We start from the raw sequence: 19534 nt of genomic DNA, 5'->3' as shown, positions 1-19534 counted from the left end.
GGTTCAGAACCCAGGCCGCAATTCCACCAGATACTATCTTGTATACATTTCTTAACATCATTCTTAGCTAGCTGATGCCTTGGGGGGGGGGGGGGGGGGGGGGAAGGTACACAACACCCGGATGAATTTTTCACACAAACAGTCACAGGAAATTTGATCCTGTAGAAGTAGCTAGTCAGTTTTACTCCACAGATGGCATTGCCTGCAACATATTTCTGTGCATAAACATGGCACTACTCCATCTCTGTTGGAAATGTTAATTGATTTCAAGAAGATAGCTTGCCTCCTGGTCAAGATGTGTACTGTCAGAAAAGGAGGTAGGTGTACAACCAGCCAACCAAGTCCTTTCTTGATCCTATATAAATTCATCCTTCTACATCTCTGCACGTGATTACAATTATGACACCTACTCCTGTGATACCTGAAAACTTTGCAATCAAAAAAAGACTAAAAATTAAAAAAATACTAGATAAGACAGCACCAACACTAAGCTTTCTCTCTCAAAGCATTTTATGATCAACTGATACTCAGTTGTTCAATAAGGCAACACAAGGCTATGCTGAGAACTAGAAACAGAACACAAAACTTTTCAGAGAACAAACATTCATGCACCTTGTTTCTGCTGCAGACATGCAGCAGATCAGAATAGGTATAAATAGGATGTTGGGGGTGGCACTGCGAGAGCACGAACATGTGCGAAGAGCAGCATGCAGAAGAAATTGCACAAAACTCATTTTTTTATTGCTGAGGAAAACTGTTCCCAGGATGGTGCTCCAACCGTAAAATTGAGGAAAGCATTATGCCAAGCCCAGAAGGCTGCAGCACAGCTGATTGCAAGCAGACCCTGCAGGCAACAACAGGAGGATGGCAACTAGGTTGCAGCTTACAGCATAAACTTGCCCTTTTCCCCTTGGCCTGAAAGGGAAATGTTACAGACACGTATTTCAAACAAGAAAAAACAGGAAACTGACTTAATATTTATGGAAGCCGAAATACTTAAGAGTGAGGCTAAGGACCAGTCCATAAGGAGGACAAACATCCAAGTACAGCACGTGCAAAAGATGTAAGAACTAGTTTGTCATCACCATCAAGAGAACTCCAGAGATGCAGCCGTGACTTGACTGCTAGCAAACTTTGCCCTCAATACTTCACACCGGAGATTCCTAAATCCATTGGGAACACACCTCTGCACCTGTATAATGGGGGTATGAGGGGATGAGATCCATGAAAGAACGAGTGGCAGTGGGAATAATTATTCCCCTTATAGATTCTGCAGGTGTTCACCTTCCCCTTCTGTCAAATACGCACTTAGCTTTGTTACACTAGTATCTGCATGCTGCAGTACTCTACACAAATTAGTATTCGCATTGAGGACAAAATGGAAGATGCTTTATCAGTTAAGGTATAAACAACTTTAAAACAAAGAGCAGCATTGGTATCTCCTTCCAGTAACAAGTTACCTGAGCTACTCAAAAACAATCCCTCACTTTGCTGTACATCTTGAAACCTGGATTCCAAAAAGTAGCTGATTTTTTATAAAGGGCAAAGTTAAGGCATTATGTTGTAGGGCGGTAGGATTTCAAATGAACTTATGTGAAGATTGGTCTCACCTAGCAACACAAGCTAAAAACAATCCAGGGATAATATAATAAAAATACAGAGACTTCGTAAATCTAAAGTTGTCATATGTTGTGTCCCCCCCCCTCCAATTAAACTAAAAGAAGCTTAAATATATACCCTTTAGAATAAGGAATGCTAACATAAAATTGGATTTCTTTATCAAAAGTAAGGAGCAGATGAATTGAGTTTTATTGCCCAGGTACAGCTAAATACAGCAAATCAAAACTATGTGTTCCAGAGAGTTGTAGTCTTATAATACACATGTATTACTTTCTGCTATCTGTACAGACAAGTAGCATAAAGAATTCTTGCAGTTCTGTACAAACCTGTAACATCTGCTGTGAGCTGAAGGAAACCTGCTAAGTCCTTCCAGACAGAAGCACTGAGCACTCTGCAGTCTCAACAGTATCACCTCTGCTCTAGAGCTCAGACTGGCCAGCCGCTGTATCCAAAATGCTTTCATCATCATACTCTGATGGCAGGCTTGTCTAATCCCTTAGGCTTTTAGCTGAGATCTAACACCATACAGGGTACGTGCAAATACTAACTTCTTTTGCAGGTATTTTTACCTACACAAACATTTGAAACAGTTTTAATGTTATAAACCAAAAATACTATCCCTTCTTCCCCGTTTATTGTTATCCCATTTTTGAGTGAGAAATAAACACTGCTATACCTTAAAAGGAGTACTTCTAGTCAAAAACACAACCAACGATTTCTAGTCAAAAAAGAAAAAGAGTTTCCTATATTTTTAAAAGGGCATCCCACCAATTAGAAGTTACACAAAACTATGTAATTATGTAAAATAACTTTAACCAGGCCATTCAGAAGGACAATTTACTATTTAAAAACGTACTGCAATCCTTTCCGATGAAAAATAATTGTACCTAGAAAAGCCTATAGTTTCTAAATAAAGTGAAATACTGGGCAAGCTTCTGCTATTTCTGTCAATGTTTTACCTTCACTGTCAATTGTTCCTTTTCCAGAACTCCTAGTCCAAAAAAAAAAAAAAAAAAAAAAAAGCTTTAAATTCACAAAACAATTAAGGAAATAAGTTAATGTAATTGGTACATCCAAGATACTTATCTTGTGTGGTAATATTTTAGGTCAACTTGGTTTCTACAAATAATTTTGAAAACCAGCCAGATGATCCAGATCCATCCACCTTTACCATAGTACATTTAATACTGAACTTCTCAAGAACTGAATTGTGCTTTTATTGGCCTTTATTTAAATACAGTGTCCAGAGATCAGTGATTAACCTAGCTTTCTTAGAGCTGCTCGCATGTCCTACAGAAGTTTAAGAAGTCCATAAGAATCCTTCAAAAGACAACTAGACAACTAACCTAAAATTTAAAAATTCAGCTTTTTTGCATCAATTATGCTACACAGTACTTTGCAATTTGATGACAAGACTAAACTATAATCCAATATTCAAGCAACTTCATACTACTACAGATGTAGTTCTGTAATTAGCCATATGTTGCTGCTTCTCCTATACATTAATTTTCATTATCTATGAATTACCTAGCCTGCATCACCAGTTTCCTAATGATCCAAGTCCCTACATCAGGTCTTAAATCCTCATTTCTTCTTATACAGCTTTTAAGAAATACTGCAGTCAGGTTCATAACTTTATTTTTTCTAGTGTAGTATATTCTTTCTCGCAAAAAAATGAAAAATTTACATGGACAGTTTTGCTTTGTATGTTTATGACATACACTTAAATTTTCACTGACAGTGCATTAGAATGAGATACAGAACTACGAGCTGTTCGCAATTAAAACCATTAGGGGCAGCCACACAACACACTGCTGCAGGTCTGAATATGTTTCCTGTATTAATCCAGGTGTGATGATATGCAACCCATTTGCAGATGGAAGCTACTACTAAGGAGCTTGTCTATTTACTGGCAATCTTCCAAGGAAAAGTGTTATCTGCAATAATAAGCAGCAATCCTTCATTTAAAAAACAGTACCCATAGCAGGAATTCATGCAGCCCATTATGCACAAGTCCATCAGAAAGACACGCCGTTCCTCTAAGAAATAAAAGAAAAAGCATCACAGATGTCAGGTTAATCTACAACGGTTAATGTGACAAAGAAGCTGGAAGTGTGACTAAAAATACTGATCTCTTCTCCCTCTCCATGTAACAAATCACTTATCTTTGACTTAAGTCAAGAGCCACCAGCAACACACTTCACATATCCTTGCCAAGGCAAGGTGTACTGCTGCTGCTATTTTTAACTTCGGCTTATATGCCACTCATACCGCAACAACGCAGGTAACTGAAGGACAAGGTGTTAGATTATGTATTTACTCCTGCTCCCTCTTCTTGTTTGGAAAATCTTGTGCAGCATCAGGTCTCCCCGCACTCAGCTTTGCACTGCAGGAATGCCATTACCCAATGTCCCACTTAAGCCATCCCGATCTGTGGCACTGCAAACACCACCCTCACACTGCGCTGCTTTGAATTCAACTCTCCTGAAAACAAGAATCTTAATATCTCCTCCTACACCGAATTAGCTTTCTCTTCTCCGAAAGCTCTCATCTTTCTCCCACACCTCCCATTTCTAAAATAGGCTTTGGGGAGGAAAAAAAGAGGGAATGCCATTTTTGAATACTGCCTACTGCCGAACATCTGAGCAGCATTCATTAACATGACAAGCACCAAGGTGGAGGCAACGGGATGGAGTATCATACAAGGGCCCTTTCTCACAGCTGCCTGGTACCCTGTCATAAAAGACTTAAAGGGGGAAAAAAAACAAACAACTGCAGACATGATCGCAGCACCGTCCCACTGAAGTGACTACAGACAGACTGACAAATGTCAGCACTAAGGCACCTGTCTTCCACTAGTGCCACTAGGGCGTTTATTTCCATGCCTGACAAGTAGCCAGCTGTCCTTTCAAACCAGGTATCTCAGCAATTTGAGTTTTATCCTCCATTCTTGACAACTGTCTGATGTTTGAAGCAGTAACAGTACATACATGAATCTTCCATGCAATTAAAACAAAACAAAACAGGTTTTCACTGATATCAGCAATTAAAATTTACAATATGATGCTAATTTGATTGTTTTGCCCTGCCATAGGGAACTGAGAAGGACTATGGAAAAAGCTCGGGTTCAGGTATAGACAACGCATCAATGAAAAAATGAAAGCTTTAGAAACTTTCAACACCATATTAGCATCTACCCTGCAAAGCTAAGAGAGTTTATCACATGCCATTTATCTACAGGTACAGAAAAATGGTTCCTGAAGTGAATTACCACTTACCAAATTCGCCTCTCACTGCTGCACTCAAATGCCACGGAAAGTTTCTAAAAGAAATACTATAGACCTAGTATTTCAAAACAGAGCTCTGTAAGGAATTCAGGAGGTTATTCATTGCCTAATGGTGAAGTTGAAGCAAGTGGTTATCAGAGTGATAAGATCTGCAGCACTACAGCTTGCCTAATAGCTGTATTTTCTTTGCATAAAACTCAAAACAACAGACCTCAACTCTGTTACAAACATTTACTACTGGCATACACCATTTACTTCAAAAGCTTGGCGTAATTTCACCGTATGGATTTCACACAAGTTTCAGCACAAAAAGCATCAGGGAGTTGTGCTTTAGCCTAAGGAACAACATTAAGTGCAATAATCCTCCATATGCACGCTACCATTACTGGAAGAAAACGGTGCACTGTACAGAGGTTTGCCCTTGACCGTGATTAAAAACAATCACCTTGCCACAGAGCCAAACCACACTTGATCAGTCGGGAAAAATCAGCAATGCCGCCTTTGATTTTACTTGTAACTAAAATCAAAGATCAGCAAAATTTTTGAGGATGAAGCAGAGGCAGCAACAAGGTATCACGTTTTCACCATTACTGTTGCCATCTGACGTATAAATCAGTAGGATTTGGCAGTGTACTTTTTACCCGTTTTTAGGTGAAGGATAGCCAACTCTAAATTGATGGCATTTAAAAAAAAATTGCATAAGGACAAAATACTTTATACAGTATACAGAAATACCAGTTAACACTTCAAACACTACACATGGACAAGTAGATGACAAAGGACGGGTTGCTTTAAATATGAGATACAGTTATAAAAAAAAAAAAAATCAACACCACTGCTGGCATAATCTGTGCTAGAATATTCTGATGATAATTACTTCCCAGTAGCACCGTAGCAATTAGAGGCTGTGAATACCATAGGGATTATCACAACATGCTTGTCCTGTTGTTACATCCTTCCCTTCAATATCTGTTGTTTACCTCTAACAAAGCCACTTTTTACGATGCTGAGCTGAACTAAACTCATCCAACTCAAAATGATTATTCTTAGGTATATCAGGGTAATAAACAATATAAGTTTGTGTATTAATCAGCTTTCAGCTTTAGTCTGAAACAGTACGACTGATTGCTTCAAAATGCTCCTGACATAATTCAGATTTCACTGAGAAGTCCTAATCTTGAAAGTCAATTGTATAAGAAAAAAATATTTAAAGCATGCTTTGCATGGAGTCACTTGCCACACAATGCTAAATGCTTTTCAAGGTTATCTTTTATTGCTTACCACTTCAGTGTGTTTTCGATAACTTTTAACAGCAGTAATTTCACATCTACCTTCAGATTATTCATTAAAACGTTGAATAGCCATATGGTACCTACAATCCTTCTCTATCAAGAACAGACGAAAAAATACCTCTCCTTAGCTCCCTACTAAGAGACCTTAAAGCAACTGTCAATCAGCCAGTTCTTATATCCACACAGCCTTAAAAACCTAGAATTATACAGAGAATTTTATTAAAATCTTGTGCAGTTCTCACTCATAAGTGAACTGTCACATACATACGTAGCTTCCTTCAACTCTACATGATTTGAATGAAGAAATCTGGTTCACCTGACAAGACCTACTTCCCACAACTATATATACTGCTTTTTGTTCTTGATTAAGCAACTTTTCCATAGCTAAGCATTGGAGTAGTGTGAACTTAAGCATCTTTTGCTGTCTAGATACAATTTCTGAACAAGGGCACGGTCCTTTAAAATTATCACAGTATTAGAGAAGTATAGTAAAATAGGAACACCAACAACCAGAAGCTTTTGAATCAGCACAGCTCATCTTCTGGGGCTCAAATACCAGACAATCCTAGTTTCTTCTCTAGCTGAGTAGCTGAAACCTCCTAATACCTCCCTCACATTGAGGATTAGAACATTAAGGGGAAAAAAGGAAATGCAGCCATCATTAATTTGCGTTCATTTGGAGAACGTAGATTTTTTTTTTTTTTTTTTTACTCATTTAATTTCTCGAGAATCCAAACAGGAAATACTGTCAAAACAGTAAATCAAATTAAAAGACAAAGAGTTGTGTAGAAGATAATACCAAAAAAATAATGTTGACAATAAACCCTAACGAAGAGTATTATTCAGCCCAAGTACTTGGCTTAGCACATGCTGGAGAGCTACAGGAGCCTTGCAAGCCACATCCAAAGCAAGAGTTTCAGTAGTGTCAACACACTGAAGATAAACACAACTTCTATGAACACTTACTTTTTAATTCTGTCACTAAAGGGAAACTTGTCAACATGAGAAGAAGGGTCGGCAGTGAGAACAGTAAGAACATCAATAACATCAGCAGACACAAGTCTGAGAAGGGATTCTAACACCTACCAGTCAAATTCAGAATTTGATGTCTATGATAAATATCAGATACACTCCAAGTTTCCTATGAGCATGACGCTCTTTCCCTCTGGGAAAGCAACATGACCAGACCAGACTTCAGATACCTATACACAAATGCAAGTGTCAAGGGAAACAGGAGGAACAGGGAGTCAACCCTGATTTCTGCAACTGTGCACTGTTATCCTAGAACTGTTACCCCAGCGAGATCACTCCTTAGGGTTACACATCATGTGGTGGGATACGCTGCATGACTGGTGCCATGAACAGATGCATAGAATATTTCAGGAAGATGAGCTAAGAAAGCAAGGAGATTCTTGCAAAGGAGAGGCTTGAAGGCAAGGACATTTGCTTTGAAATGTGGAAGAAAGCCAAAAGTTTTTGCCTGAGAGTTAGAGGACAGAACAGCAGAAGTGGCATTAGGGTGGACATCTGTTTCAAAACACTTGTTCAAGAAGGCAAAATAGGTAAAGTATTTTTAAATAGAAGCCTTACAAGAAATTCCAGTTTTAACAGGGGACTTTGAGCACTCCGTATCTGCTGAAAGGGCAATACAGGATGCCTATAAGGAGATTTTGGGAAGATGCAGAAAGCAGTTTCTTGGTAACCCATCAGTGAACCAACAGAAACATGAAAGTTTCTGAGGTACATGGCCTCAGAGGCAGTGACAACGTGCAGTCATCCTGACCAGAAGACCGCAGTACATCAAGGAGTTAGTGATCCATGTCACAGCTAACAAGATTTATGCAAAACAGAGACCTGAAGGCCTGTGCTGAGCTATGCTGCAGGTACAGCTTGGCCTCCAGGTCTGTGGTGTTCTGCATAAATCCCTTGGCCACAGGATAAACTCAGCCAGCTCCTCGTACAGAAGGTGCCTGCGGGCAGCTCTGACTCTGTACTTGTGATTATGACACTTGCATGCCCTTGCCTTTATCTAGAAGCACAGCAAGAAGCTCTCACACAAACAGCCATTCTGTTTGACAGCAGAAATTATTAATGGAGTTGTTTTCTTGTAAGAAAGTCCTGTGGTAGCTCAGATTATGACAATGGCATAACCCCTTCTCCAGGCAGTCTGCACAGCGTGCTACAGACCGATCGGAGGCCCCTTTGACACTGCACAACTCCAGGTTCCAGTATCTAATGGGATGTAAGATTGTCTCTATTATTCTCACTTTCTTTACATGGTTAGGCTTAATAAATATCATTTTAAATGATACTATACAGAGCATGAGTGCCTTTCTCACTGGGGTTACAAGGGAACAGCATCCCTGATGTCAAATGCCATGATATAGGGGAATTCAAGATGCTGGAAGAACTGAACAAGAAAAACAGCATAATTACAACCTTGGACCTTCAAAAGGTTTTATCCTTATTCAAGATTCAAGACCAAAAATATTTACTCTTATTCAAGGATCTGCTTAGAGACAGCCTTAAACAGTAAAGGAGTCTAGGAGAGCTGGCTGTTCTTCAAGGGAGACTTCCTCAAAGCACAGGAAAAGCCCACTCCAACATGCAAAACACTGGGAAAATTGTCTCGAGTTGGCCAGCACTGGTGTACAGGGAATTCCTGGCAGAGCTCCAACACAAAGAAGTAGTGCACACAACATGGAAGCGGAGATGAGCTACCTGGAGGCACAAATAAGCTTTCCTGCAGCGCGTCTGGGTTGTATTTCAAAAGCCAAAGCTCAGACCAGCTGAAAAACTGTAAATGCAGATGGCAAAGTAAAGGGTTTTAATAGGTAAAGCAAAGGGAAGGCCAAGGAACCTGTGACCCTGCTGTTCAGTAATGCTAGAAGACATGGGAAGAGCTGAGGTACTCAAGTGAGATTTAGTGATTATGTCCCATAAACATATCCATTATATTTTTGAATGACTAGGCTGCAGGTTTCTTAAAAAGCAATATAAATGTTTTTCAGATATTCTGAGACACATACAAAATTTGTCTGAAGACAATGACAGTATTAGTGAGGGCTCAAACAGGACAAAATTAAATATCGGGTAAAGATGAAAATGCCTTTATGTATTAAACCTACTAAAAAGGTTATTCGTCATTATTCTTTGAGGCACTGAAGTAGCCAAGTGATTCTATAAACTGAAGTTTATTTTCACTTGTTTTTAATAAGCGAATTTAGTGATGTTTACCTTAAAGAAGAAGGTATAAAAATATCTCAAATACAATAAAGAACAACCAAAACCAGATACGCTTCTAAAACGAAAGACCAGAAAAACATCTTATCAGGCAGGAGATGTTGTACATGCAAGAAGAGCTGGCATTACGTTTCTAAATCATTAAACTGCACCCCCTCAGGCTCCAAAGACTCTGTAAACACACAGCACATAGCAAGGGAATGAACAAGGCTGGGAGACTCAATAAAATTCTAGCAGGCTTTTAGAGAATTTGTGTTACCACATCCCTTCCTGCACACCCTCCTGCCTTGTCCCCAGAGCACATTGGTTTGGGGGAGGCAAATTCCCCTAGGCATATTTTCAGTGTTTTTCTCCTGCCTTAGAGGGATCAGTTTTAGGGATCTAGGTGTTTTGTGCTTGTCTAGTAAATAAAGAATAGACTGCATCTTAAGAAACAATAATGAAGTCGTGCTCTGAAGACAAAACGTCCATGTTTCTTGCAGAACTGCATCTGGATGAAAATTCAAGTGAACGTTGATAAAACACTGCTTAGATAAAACACTTACGCACGTTCTGCAGATGAGAACTAAAGCAGAAGTCAGAATCAATACTTGCAAGCTAGACATGCCATAATATCTCTGAATTGACCCCCAGAAGTTCAAATCCTTCTTCCTCTCCAACCTGACCCCATGGCAAATTGTCTCACTAATGAAGAACAACGTTATGACCTTGTCTACCTGGACATCATATCCATCCACTTTTCTCAGTGGTCCAAGGATGTATTAACCCCATTTCTACAAACTCCTGCTACTTACAGCTACAGTTTTCAACTTTATCTCCTACATACACAGTTTATTATCTCCTGGTGTATTTATACATTCCCCTTTCACAACTACATCTAAGCTAACTTTCCTCCCCCTCAGCATCATTTCTTAGTGTGTTCATCTTTGGGTACCCTATAGCTTTCCTACAGCACCGTCCCATCATTTTATTGATTTTAAGCCAGAGCGTTGTTCTATTAGCTCCATATACTGATATCAGACTTCTCCTAATGCTTTGTGCTTAAGTCCCTAATAAGGATTATTGGGGTGGGCAGGGTATTATTAAGGACAACCCTGCATGAAGCTGCAATTTTGCACTGTAAAGTGAAAAGGGGATGGTGGTTTTATGTAAAAGACAAATACTGACCGATCTTAAACATGAACAAAGACTCTTTTTCTTAGCCATGACCTCTGACACTGCTAAACTGTTCAAATTGTTTTTGTTTTCAGAAAAGACAGATGATATACCGTAAATTAGCCAAGACATAGTATTTTACTATTTTTTCATGAAAATAAAATATATTTCATGTTTTCAAATATATTCCTGTATATTTCTTTATGAAATGTCTTCCCATAAAAAAGCTTCTCAGAACATCAGATCTGCTTTATCCTAGCATTAGCATTATTTGTATTAGCTTCATGTCAGGAAAAAAATAGATAAGTAACTGCTATGCACAAGTAGCAATAAAGAATTTGTAATAAAAATATGCTATATAATGTAAACACAGTCATTCTAGAGGAGCTACTCTAGCTTTCCTGATAATGTTCCCTTATCAAAGAAAAAAAGTCATATAATAATGACAAGGTATTTGTTCCTTAGTCCATTCCCTCCAACTTATATCCATTTATTAATGCCACTGAAATGTACGGGTACAAAAAGCTACACATTTATTGAAGCACTACTGTATTATGTTGCAAAATTGATGCAATTAAGGACCAGCTCCTCATTTCATGCAAATTTTACCCTCTCACCAACACAATGGAAATGAGTTGACTTAAAGTCGTTGAAAATCTGCTGCTTGAATATTACCACTGTTTGTAAAGATGAATATAAGTACTTCTGCATTCAAATTCTTAAACATAATTGTTAGCTTTGTACAAAAAGAAAAGCAGTATATGCTGAGGGAACATGACCAAGGATGGCCTCATATACACAATACAGCTTAAAAAAAAAAAAAAAAAAAAAAAGATCCAGAAAGCACAAAAACTAGATGATGTTCCAGTGTGGGTTTCTTACGTGGCACTGAAAAGGCACTCAAAATTAATGGTGCTACCTGCATGGGGAAGAACCACTTAAAAAAGAACATTATTTTTAAGCAAAGCCGATCAGCAGCGAAACAGTAAAAATAAAACAAAACATACCCTTGCATTTGCAGGTAATTATGTTAAGGCTGCACAAAAGTGAATGCTTACGTACTTTTTAATATAACTTTCCTACTTGTATACAAAAACAGTTCTTGATCAAGGAGAACAATTACATATATCACCCTGCAATACGGTTTTCTTCTTTTATATGCGAGCAATTTTTCATAATGCAGCAGGCATTATGTATTTGTGCTGTACCTTGCAAAATAGCTCAGGACAAGTCCCTCTCAATATTTGCAAATATATAATAGGAAAAAGTAAAGACGAGCATCAGCCAGAGGAAGTCCAGGGGAAAGAGACATATCCAAGTATCCAAGTTTAATTTTCTGATATTCTTTTTCACTAAAACAGATAGCCCCTAGGCTCGTCTGCTTTTAGAGACTGGGGGAGGGGCTTGACTTAATTAAGTAAAAAATCATAATTCAGTGAGCTTAAAATATTGGAAATCCTTTGTCTTAGCAAACACACTTGCTAGAAATGTTAATAACTAACAGTCTGTTTTAGAGTATCAATGTTGTTTCAATTAAGTTTGAAGTTGTAGAAAAATGCTGCAGTAACTACCCAAAAAATGAGATCCTTCAATGAAATTCAACATTTTTTCACTGGCTGTATGAAGAAGCACCTCCCACTGCTAACAGAAAACCATTCTTCTCTGGTCATCTGGCATACTGTAAGGTATCCATATCCAAGTCAGAACAATGTTTATCAATCATTTTAATCAGGTATTTTTTTAATTTTTATAGCCACTGTTAATATACACTAGGTAAGAATGTAACCACAAAGCTCTACCTTGGTTTTACTGAAGGTAAGAGATGATTATCTTACCATGTGGTATTCTAAAAATCTCAGAAGTTAAAAACAAACAAACAAAAACCTACACTTACTTTCTAAAAATTGTTCTAAAAGGGTAGGTAAACCTTATTGCATAGCAAGGCCCCAGCTCTGTATTCTCAGTACAACAATGTAAGCCACTCCAAATATAACTACATTTCCTGTGCAAAAGAACTTGTTTATGTGATAAAAGCCACTGCAGGAATGTAGGTCCTCTGCAGCGTTAACGTTTTCTAGAACAAGGTACGAATACATAAAAAAAATCCTTTTATGTATTCTTGGGTCGTTACAAATGAATCATTCTATGATTCAGGAATGTTTTGCTTTAGGGAAGTAAAAGGTATTTTATTATGACTACACGGCAGTTCCAAAGACAGCAAACTAGTTCCTTGCTGATGAGTAGAAGGTACATATATGTCCAACTTATACAACACTTCTGATAGCATTGATAATTTGCCAGAATTCCCTTTTCTCTGAAAAAGGTTCTACCCCACCCCCTCCTTTAAAAAACAAACAAACAAAACCCATTTCATTTTCTTCCAGATTAAATTCAACGAGCATAGAAGTAGACTGCTTTCTTACTGCATTTTAATTGTCCAGCAACAGCTGTGGAAATGACTTGTAGATCCCCCTCCTCCCCAAGAGGAGTGCATGCTCATATAGCAGTATTGGAAAATTAATTCGATATTCAAATTGAGACAGAGTAAACTGCACTCCGATTTTATTTTTAAGAAAACTTTCTTAGTTGAGATGAGTGAAACATTACTGATACTTCACAGATTTCAGGCAAATATTAAATGCTAAAAAAAAAAAAAAATGGGTTTTGGTACTCTATATAGCTGTTTCCTCCGACAGTACTGCAATTAAAAATCTGAATAACTGATTGCAAAAGTCCTGCCCAATTGCAACACATCTGATGCATAGCAACACCTCAGTTCTCATGAGAAGTCATTGTTTCACCCAAACACCAACATTTATCTCTGACTTAAAGCAATTTACTTACCTTGTGTCTGCATTTAAGTACAACGCCATAGGCTCCTGAAACAAAGAAAATAGGAATCAAACCAGAAAATCATCTCAAATCAGAAATAAGCAGGAAAATACAGATCTTCAGTCATCTCCAGGCTGCAGAGATAATAGTGTTCCCAGTACCATCCTAAACTTGCACCTTACCAAATTTTTGTGCACTGAAAATTAAAAAGGTTTCAAAGTAAATGGGTTTTAAAACACTAAAATTATTTTTAAATATACTAAGAAGTTGGATAATTTACATCTATCCTGTATCATTTAAGAGATTAATACAAAAAGCTTAAACAAAACCGTCCCATTTCTCCCCCCCTTCTTTTTTTTTCATCTTCCAAACATTTCCTTCAATCTGAGATGGAAATTAGGAGCTCTACAGAATAAGCGGATGTTTCTTAACATTTGCATAAAAGCAGTATTTTGCAAATGAAAATTTCTTATCATTAAAAGGACTAAATAATTTCTCAATAAAAAACGAATTAGAATTTTTATGAAGATACTACTTACCTTCACCTACAACCCCAAGGATCTCAAATTTATTCATCACATTACCAATGTTAGGAATCTTCATCAAGACAAATTCTTCTTACAGTAAGAGCCACAAAACATGGCACAATGGGGAGCGTCCAAATGTCTTGCAAAAGGCAATTGTGAAAAGACTCTTGGGAAAAAAAATCCACCTTGATCAACTGGACTTCTTACGTGCTTTCCTATTTTCTAGACAGTCAGTATCTTCCTGGAGGGGGAAAAAAGAGGAAATAGTATACTAAGTAACTTGTTTTATTTCAGTAAATATAGCAGTGATTTATATATATCAAAACAATATTGTCCAACATTAATGGTAGCAGACAATTTACTTCCACTTTTCACAGCCAATAGAACTTACACATTTGATCCATGATACACATTGCTGTCTGAGAACAGCTAGCTTTGTAATCCTGCACTGTGACTATTAAAATAATAACTTGTAGGAACAAATTTTATGTAAGACAGAAGCAAGCCAAGGTGTTGATAGGAACTACCTCAGTGAACAAAAAATACTCCTTTAATTACCTATGTTCTCACTTCATTTTACATTGACAGATAGTTACAAAAACAAGTTGGTTTTTATCACTTTATTATTTGTCCTCTGTAATAGCAAAAAAGATAAGGCACAAAGGACACTAAACAACAGGAAGCATCCTGCTATTATTTCCTATGATTGCTTAAAAAATTCAAGGAAACTGTTTGTTAGACTGACTAGCAATCAGTTCTAGAAAATTATTTCCTCTATCAATTCATTTAATGGAGGTGTAATAAGAAGTAAGTAATTTTTTCACAGATTTCCCACCCTCCCCTGGTGTTTTTCAAACATGGAAGGAGCCATAGGTTAGATCAAGCAACTATATACAGGGAAATCAAAGTATTTTCTGTCTCTTTGTTTTAGAGTCCAATCGTACCTCCTGTAGAAGTTTAACAAATAGAAGTTTAACAAATGAAACATCTAGGTTTGTTTTTGCCAATTCAAACTGCTTTTTTGCCCCTTATCTTAAGGCATATATCCCATGGCCTAAAATAGGGGAAAAAAGCTAATAGTTACACTGTGAAATGGCAATAGGAGATTTTTACACTTCAGTGATCTGAGAACAGGAGTACTCATAAGAAACAAGATGGCAGGATAGAGGTGAATTTACCTAATTAACTTATGTGTAATGAGCAAGCACGGGCTAATGACAGTGGGTTTGGCTTAGACGAAGAGGAAGTCTCATTGTTATTTTACGGTAAGCTGTGGGTGCTGGCCAAAAGCCTTGTGTTGACCCAGTCAAGTATAATAAAAAAGGACAACGCAATAGTGGAAAGAAATCAATGATGCTAGCCCGAACAAGACAAAGGGAGGTATTTTGTTGTTGCTGTGAGTATTTCAAAAGCAACTCCAGAGCTAACCAAGCCAGTATTTTGGAAACAAACTTGGAAAAGAAAGCAGCGACATCTCAATCACAAGGGATGGCTGGTTGGTTGTAAGAGTTACCCAGTCCCTAATGGATTATTTCAGTGATTGATTTACTCTTTTAATCAATCATTTTTTTCTAAGCTTGCCTGGTTTATAAAATACCCTCTTCTTTTTCGATGCAGGTTCCTCTCCCCACATTCATCATTTCTGAAATTCTCAGAAATTACTTTAAACTACATAAGCCTCTAACTAGTGATCCACGCTTATATAAATAAAGATTTCTGCAAGTGTCTTCAGTATGGATCTTTCTGGTATTTTTACTGGGAATAAAGGCTAGATTTGTAAGCAGCTACCCATTCACCCTGCAACACAGTGCTGCGTGCCTCCCTCTCCTGCCACCACATCCTCTTCCCTTTTCTTTCAGGGGGAATTTGGAGCGGCAGGAAGGCAGCTGGCTCCTTACACCGTTGCTCCTGGATGCACGTTATCTAGGGCAGCATGCCTACCCTTCCTGAAAGGCAGGAGTCTGACAGGCACGTCTCCATGTCCACCCACCAGCTGTGATGCACTCTGACCGTCCCAAGGAAGCACACAAACTGGTTTCTCAGATTCTACCCGAGCAGCACCGTGACAGACCGCTGATATAACTGCCTGTCTGTACTGGGGAACTCCCAGAAGAAAAGGCCACTTGAGCGGCCTGCCTCTTCTGCACTACTCCCAGTCTCACCACCATGTATTCCCCTGCTGAAAGCACTTTGTGGAAAGCTCATCCTGAAGCGAGCAGGACTGGTCATGAAGAGAAGTGAAACGGCCCACAGCAGCAGCAAGGATCCACAGCCCGGTACTTCGTGCCCCGACTTGGTGACGCAGCTCAAGCCAGGCACTAGCTCAAACTCATCCCTCCCACGACAGTGGTGAGTCCAGGCTGGCTGGGCCCACCTCATCCCTTCCTACTCCACTGCTCAAGTGTTATTTAGTGTAACTGAGAGGCATGGAAAGCAGGCCTTATTTGTGTATTGCACACACGAAGCTCGGCTTTGTCCTATAACTAGGCCAGAGAAGAGCTGCCCGTAACGCTCCCCTCATTTTCTCTCAGAGGAACAACCCCAGCTACCTCATGACAGGAGATACGCACTTGGTTGAGATCTTTGCCACAAAAAGCTCCCGAAAGACCAAAAATAATCATTATGAATATTTCAGCCTCTGCCTGCTGCTAAAAATACTTGCTCCATGACAGCACCCATTGAACTTTCTGGGATCAGTCTGCTTTCTGAAAGGTGCTGGCCTTGTTAAGACTTAAAAAATCATTATTCTTACAGGAAATCTGGTAATACACGAACCCAAACTCCATGAACCTTGCCAGGAGTCTTCTTATTACAGTTACTCTCTCAAAAATAAAAAATAGAAATTAAGTTTTAACCAAAACAGTAATTTCAAATTTTTTTTTTCCATAGCAGGAGTCACTTCATTCTGCGGCTTAGTGAAAACAGACTGGATTCTTTCAAGCAGCTGAACACTGGAAATAGCAAGTAAAACCTTATTAATAGCAACCACAGCTTCATTCTTCGCACGGAGCAGCGCACAGGTCTGTTTTAGGAAGTCTCCTGCTGGCTCCATCACAAGCCTCGCAGCCCGAGATGTGAGGCTGTTCCTCCTCTCTCCAGCAGCGGAGAAGCAGAGCTCATCTCCTTGCACCCCTTCCTGAGGTGACTCCTGAGCTAAACAAGAAGGTCTCCAAGATGGTCTCAGTGCTATCACAGTGCTCTACAACACCTACAGCCAAGTCAGCAAACCGAAACACCTTGAAATAAATAAGCACCAGCTGGTTTTACATAATGCAGATTTAAATTAAAGCACCTAAAAAAAAAAAAAAAGAAAAAAAAACTAGCTCTTCCCCAATAGATTTTGAACAAGCTTTCAAACAAGCTTCTTGCCGGTACGCAAACACCTTTCTTGCTTTCCTAAAACAAAAAAGTAAACAATATTTTTAATTAAACTCAGAAGACAGAGCTGAGACTTTCTAGAGGGCAAACGTTTCTAGAAACAATTTCCTCTGTTCACTAGCAAAACAGGGGGGTCAAACCCTTGTAAAACAACTTACAGCATGTAAGTATCCGTCTCTGATGGTCACGCATTCATGCAGACCCTGGCATGCCTTCTGTCAGACAGGGTGCACACAAAAGGAAGCTTTACCTGGCTCTATTAGTCATGATGTATCACTACTAACACCAGCTCTTCCTTCTCCTCCCCATTAGAGGTGTAGTTTTATTTCTCAGGATTTTTCTGAATGTATTGATCCACAAGAATGTGCCAGGAGTACTATGACATCTGTTACAGATTACCAAGAATAAATTCAGCATTTTTAAGTAGGAAGCTGGTAGTAATATTCTGATTTCAAGAATGGAGAGAGTAAGCAATACGGCCATACTATTAGTGCAGTGTTGCTGGGCTAACTCCTCCCTTTGGAAGAAAAAGGTTACCACTTGTTTCTCCATTTCATGAAGATACAATAGACCTTCTAATAAGACAAGGTACAGGAGGAAGAGCCATTTCATAACATGGAAAAAAAAAATACAATGTGAAAGTTTAAAAATAAAAAATAAAAAGCTGAAGAAAAGATTAAAAGCAACAAGATCCCATAATTAAACAAGTTGGCCATTTTTAATGCTCTAAGCTTCAATCTAGCCTCCTCTGCTTGTAAAAAATTTAAGCACAGCTAGCAAAAATAAATACAAAATTAAGACAACAGTCAAGCTGAACAAATTATGTAAAAGCAAAATACCAAAGTTGCTTACACCAGCTCAGAGGTTTTTAAAGTTCAGCTCCAGCAAGCTTTTATGAACATTGCTAACATCATCATTAGAACTTGACTTCACTGTTGTTGGTGGTGATGTTTTTAAACAGCTGTTGATACAGAGAAAACTGCCAACTCATCTGGATGTGTTACACATCAAGGGATGTGATCTTCCTATCACTGGCTGAAAAAGCAAACACTTCACCTCCATGGCAGGAGACTGGTGAAAAAAAAATAATCAAAAAATAAAAAGAACCTGAACATAGCTATCATCCCAAAGCAAACACCACGCTAGGAAAAGTGTTGAACCAGCTCCAAACTATTAGACATACCTCTGGATAAATCCCTAAAAGAAACATTAGGTTGGAGACCAGGACATCAAATATGATTGTTTTATTGTGTTCTGAGTGCTCTTTCTTGTACTTTTGGGTTTTTGTTCAAAACCAAATTCAGCTTATCTGAACGTATGAACTGAACTCACTTGTGAGAGTTAGAACGCAGGATTTATGAGCTGCTCTAACAGCTGTGGCCAACTCAAGAAGAGTGGGAGCCGAGCAGGATGCTTCTAAGACCACAGTGACAAATAAGCAGATTATAAGAGTACTGAGCACAAAAGCAGCTCCCATGAGTCATAACAGAAGGACAGGAAAGACAATTTTGCTTCCATTTTAGTCTTCTTCCCTTCTCACAAGAGCCTCAACAAATATGCCTATTGTGGGTGTGACAGATTCTTACGCACTTTATGCTTGTCCTTACGCATGCCAGGCACTCTTCACCATACCTGCAGCAGTTCTGAATAAAACAGCCGGTGTTCAGGAGATACCACTCACCAGCAAGCCCTTAAATCCGAAGCCTCTGCAGTTTCATCTGGCCCAAGGAGCCTGACACTTACTCATTCACTTCATATGGAAGTGTCCAACAGTTAGGCAAAGGGGGACAATAAAATTATTTGTTTATTTACTAAAAGATCTCATCTCATAAGGAAATATGACGAAATATGTTCCTGTGAAAGAATTTTATTTTAAGTCTAGCACAGTGTTTGTACTGTTCTCATTAGAAGTTGGTTGTTTCATTTCAGTCTTTCCTTCTCTCCTCTCAGAGCACCAGTCTCCACTAATATCCTACACTCATTTGTCATGTTGCTTACCATTCAACTCCATATTATCTTTGACGATCTGCCATAGACTTCAAATCCCCAGGCTATAAAGTAATATTACTGGCACAGCTTTTTCATCTGTAATAATTACCAAAAAAGCTACCCTTTTCAAAGAGTTACATATTAGGACTCACTTTGTGACTCTATTCCCACATTTGTGTTTGAAGTTCGTGCTTAGAAGAAAGAGTGTTGA

General features: G+C 38.6%; 1 protein-coding gene across 4 annotated transcripts in view; it reads right to left on the bottom strand.

Annotated features, from left to right (window-relative positions):
* The window catches only part of CDKL5 (cyclin dependent kinase like 5), a 131119-nt gene that overhangs the window by 72893 nt on the left and 38692 nt on the right, over positions 1-19534 (bottom strand). For all 4 annotated transcript variants that reach the window (XM_084506376.1, XM_084506379.1, XM_084506377.1 and 1 more), the window contains exons 2-3: positions 13969-14197; positions 13442-13476 (exon numbers count right to left, since the gene is read on the bottom strand). In XM_084506376.1, the coding sequence (XP_084362502.1) occupies positions 13442-13476; positions 13969-14032 (99 nt within the window). In that variant the 5' untranslated portion in view covers positions 14033-14197. The remainder of the gene's footprint in view (positions 1-13441; positions 13477-13968; positions 14198-19534) is intronic.

Source organism: Aythya ferina (genome assembly GCF_964211825.1).
Source record: "Aythya ferina genome assembly, chromosome: 1".
Classification (NCBI taxonomy): Eukaryota; Metazoa; Chordata; class Aves; order Anseriformes; family Anatidae; genus Aythya; species Aythya ferina.
The sequence above is the reverse complement of the archived record's forward strand: the minus strand, read 5'-3'. Positions and strand labels throughout refer to the sequence as shown.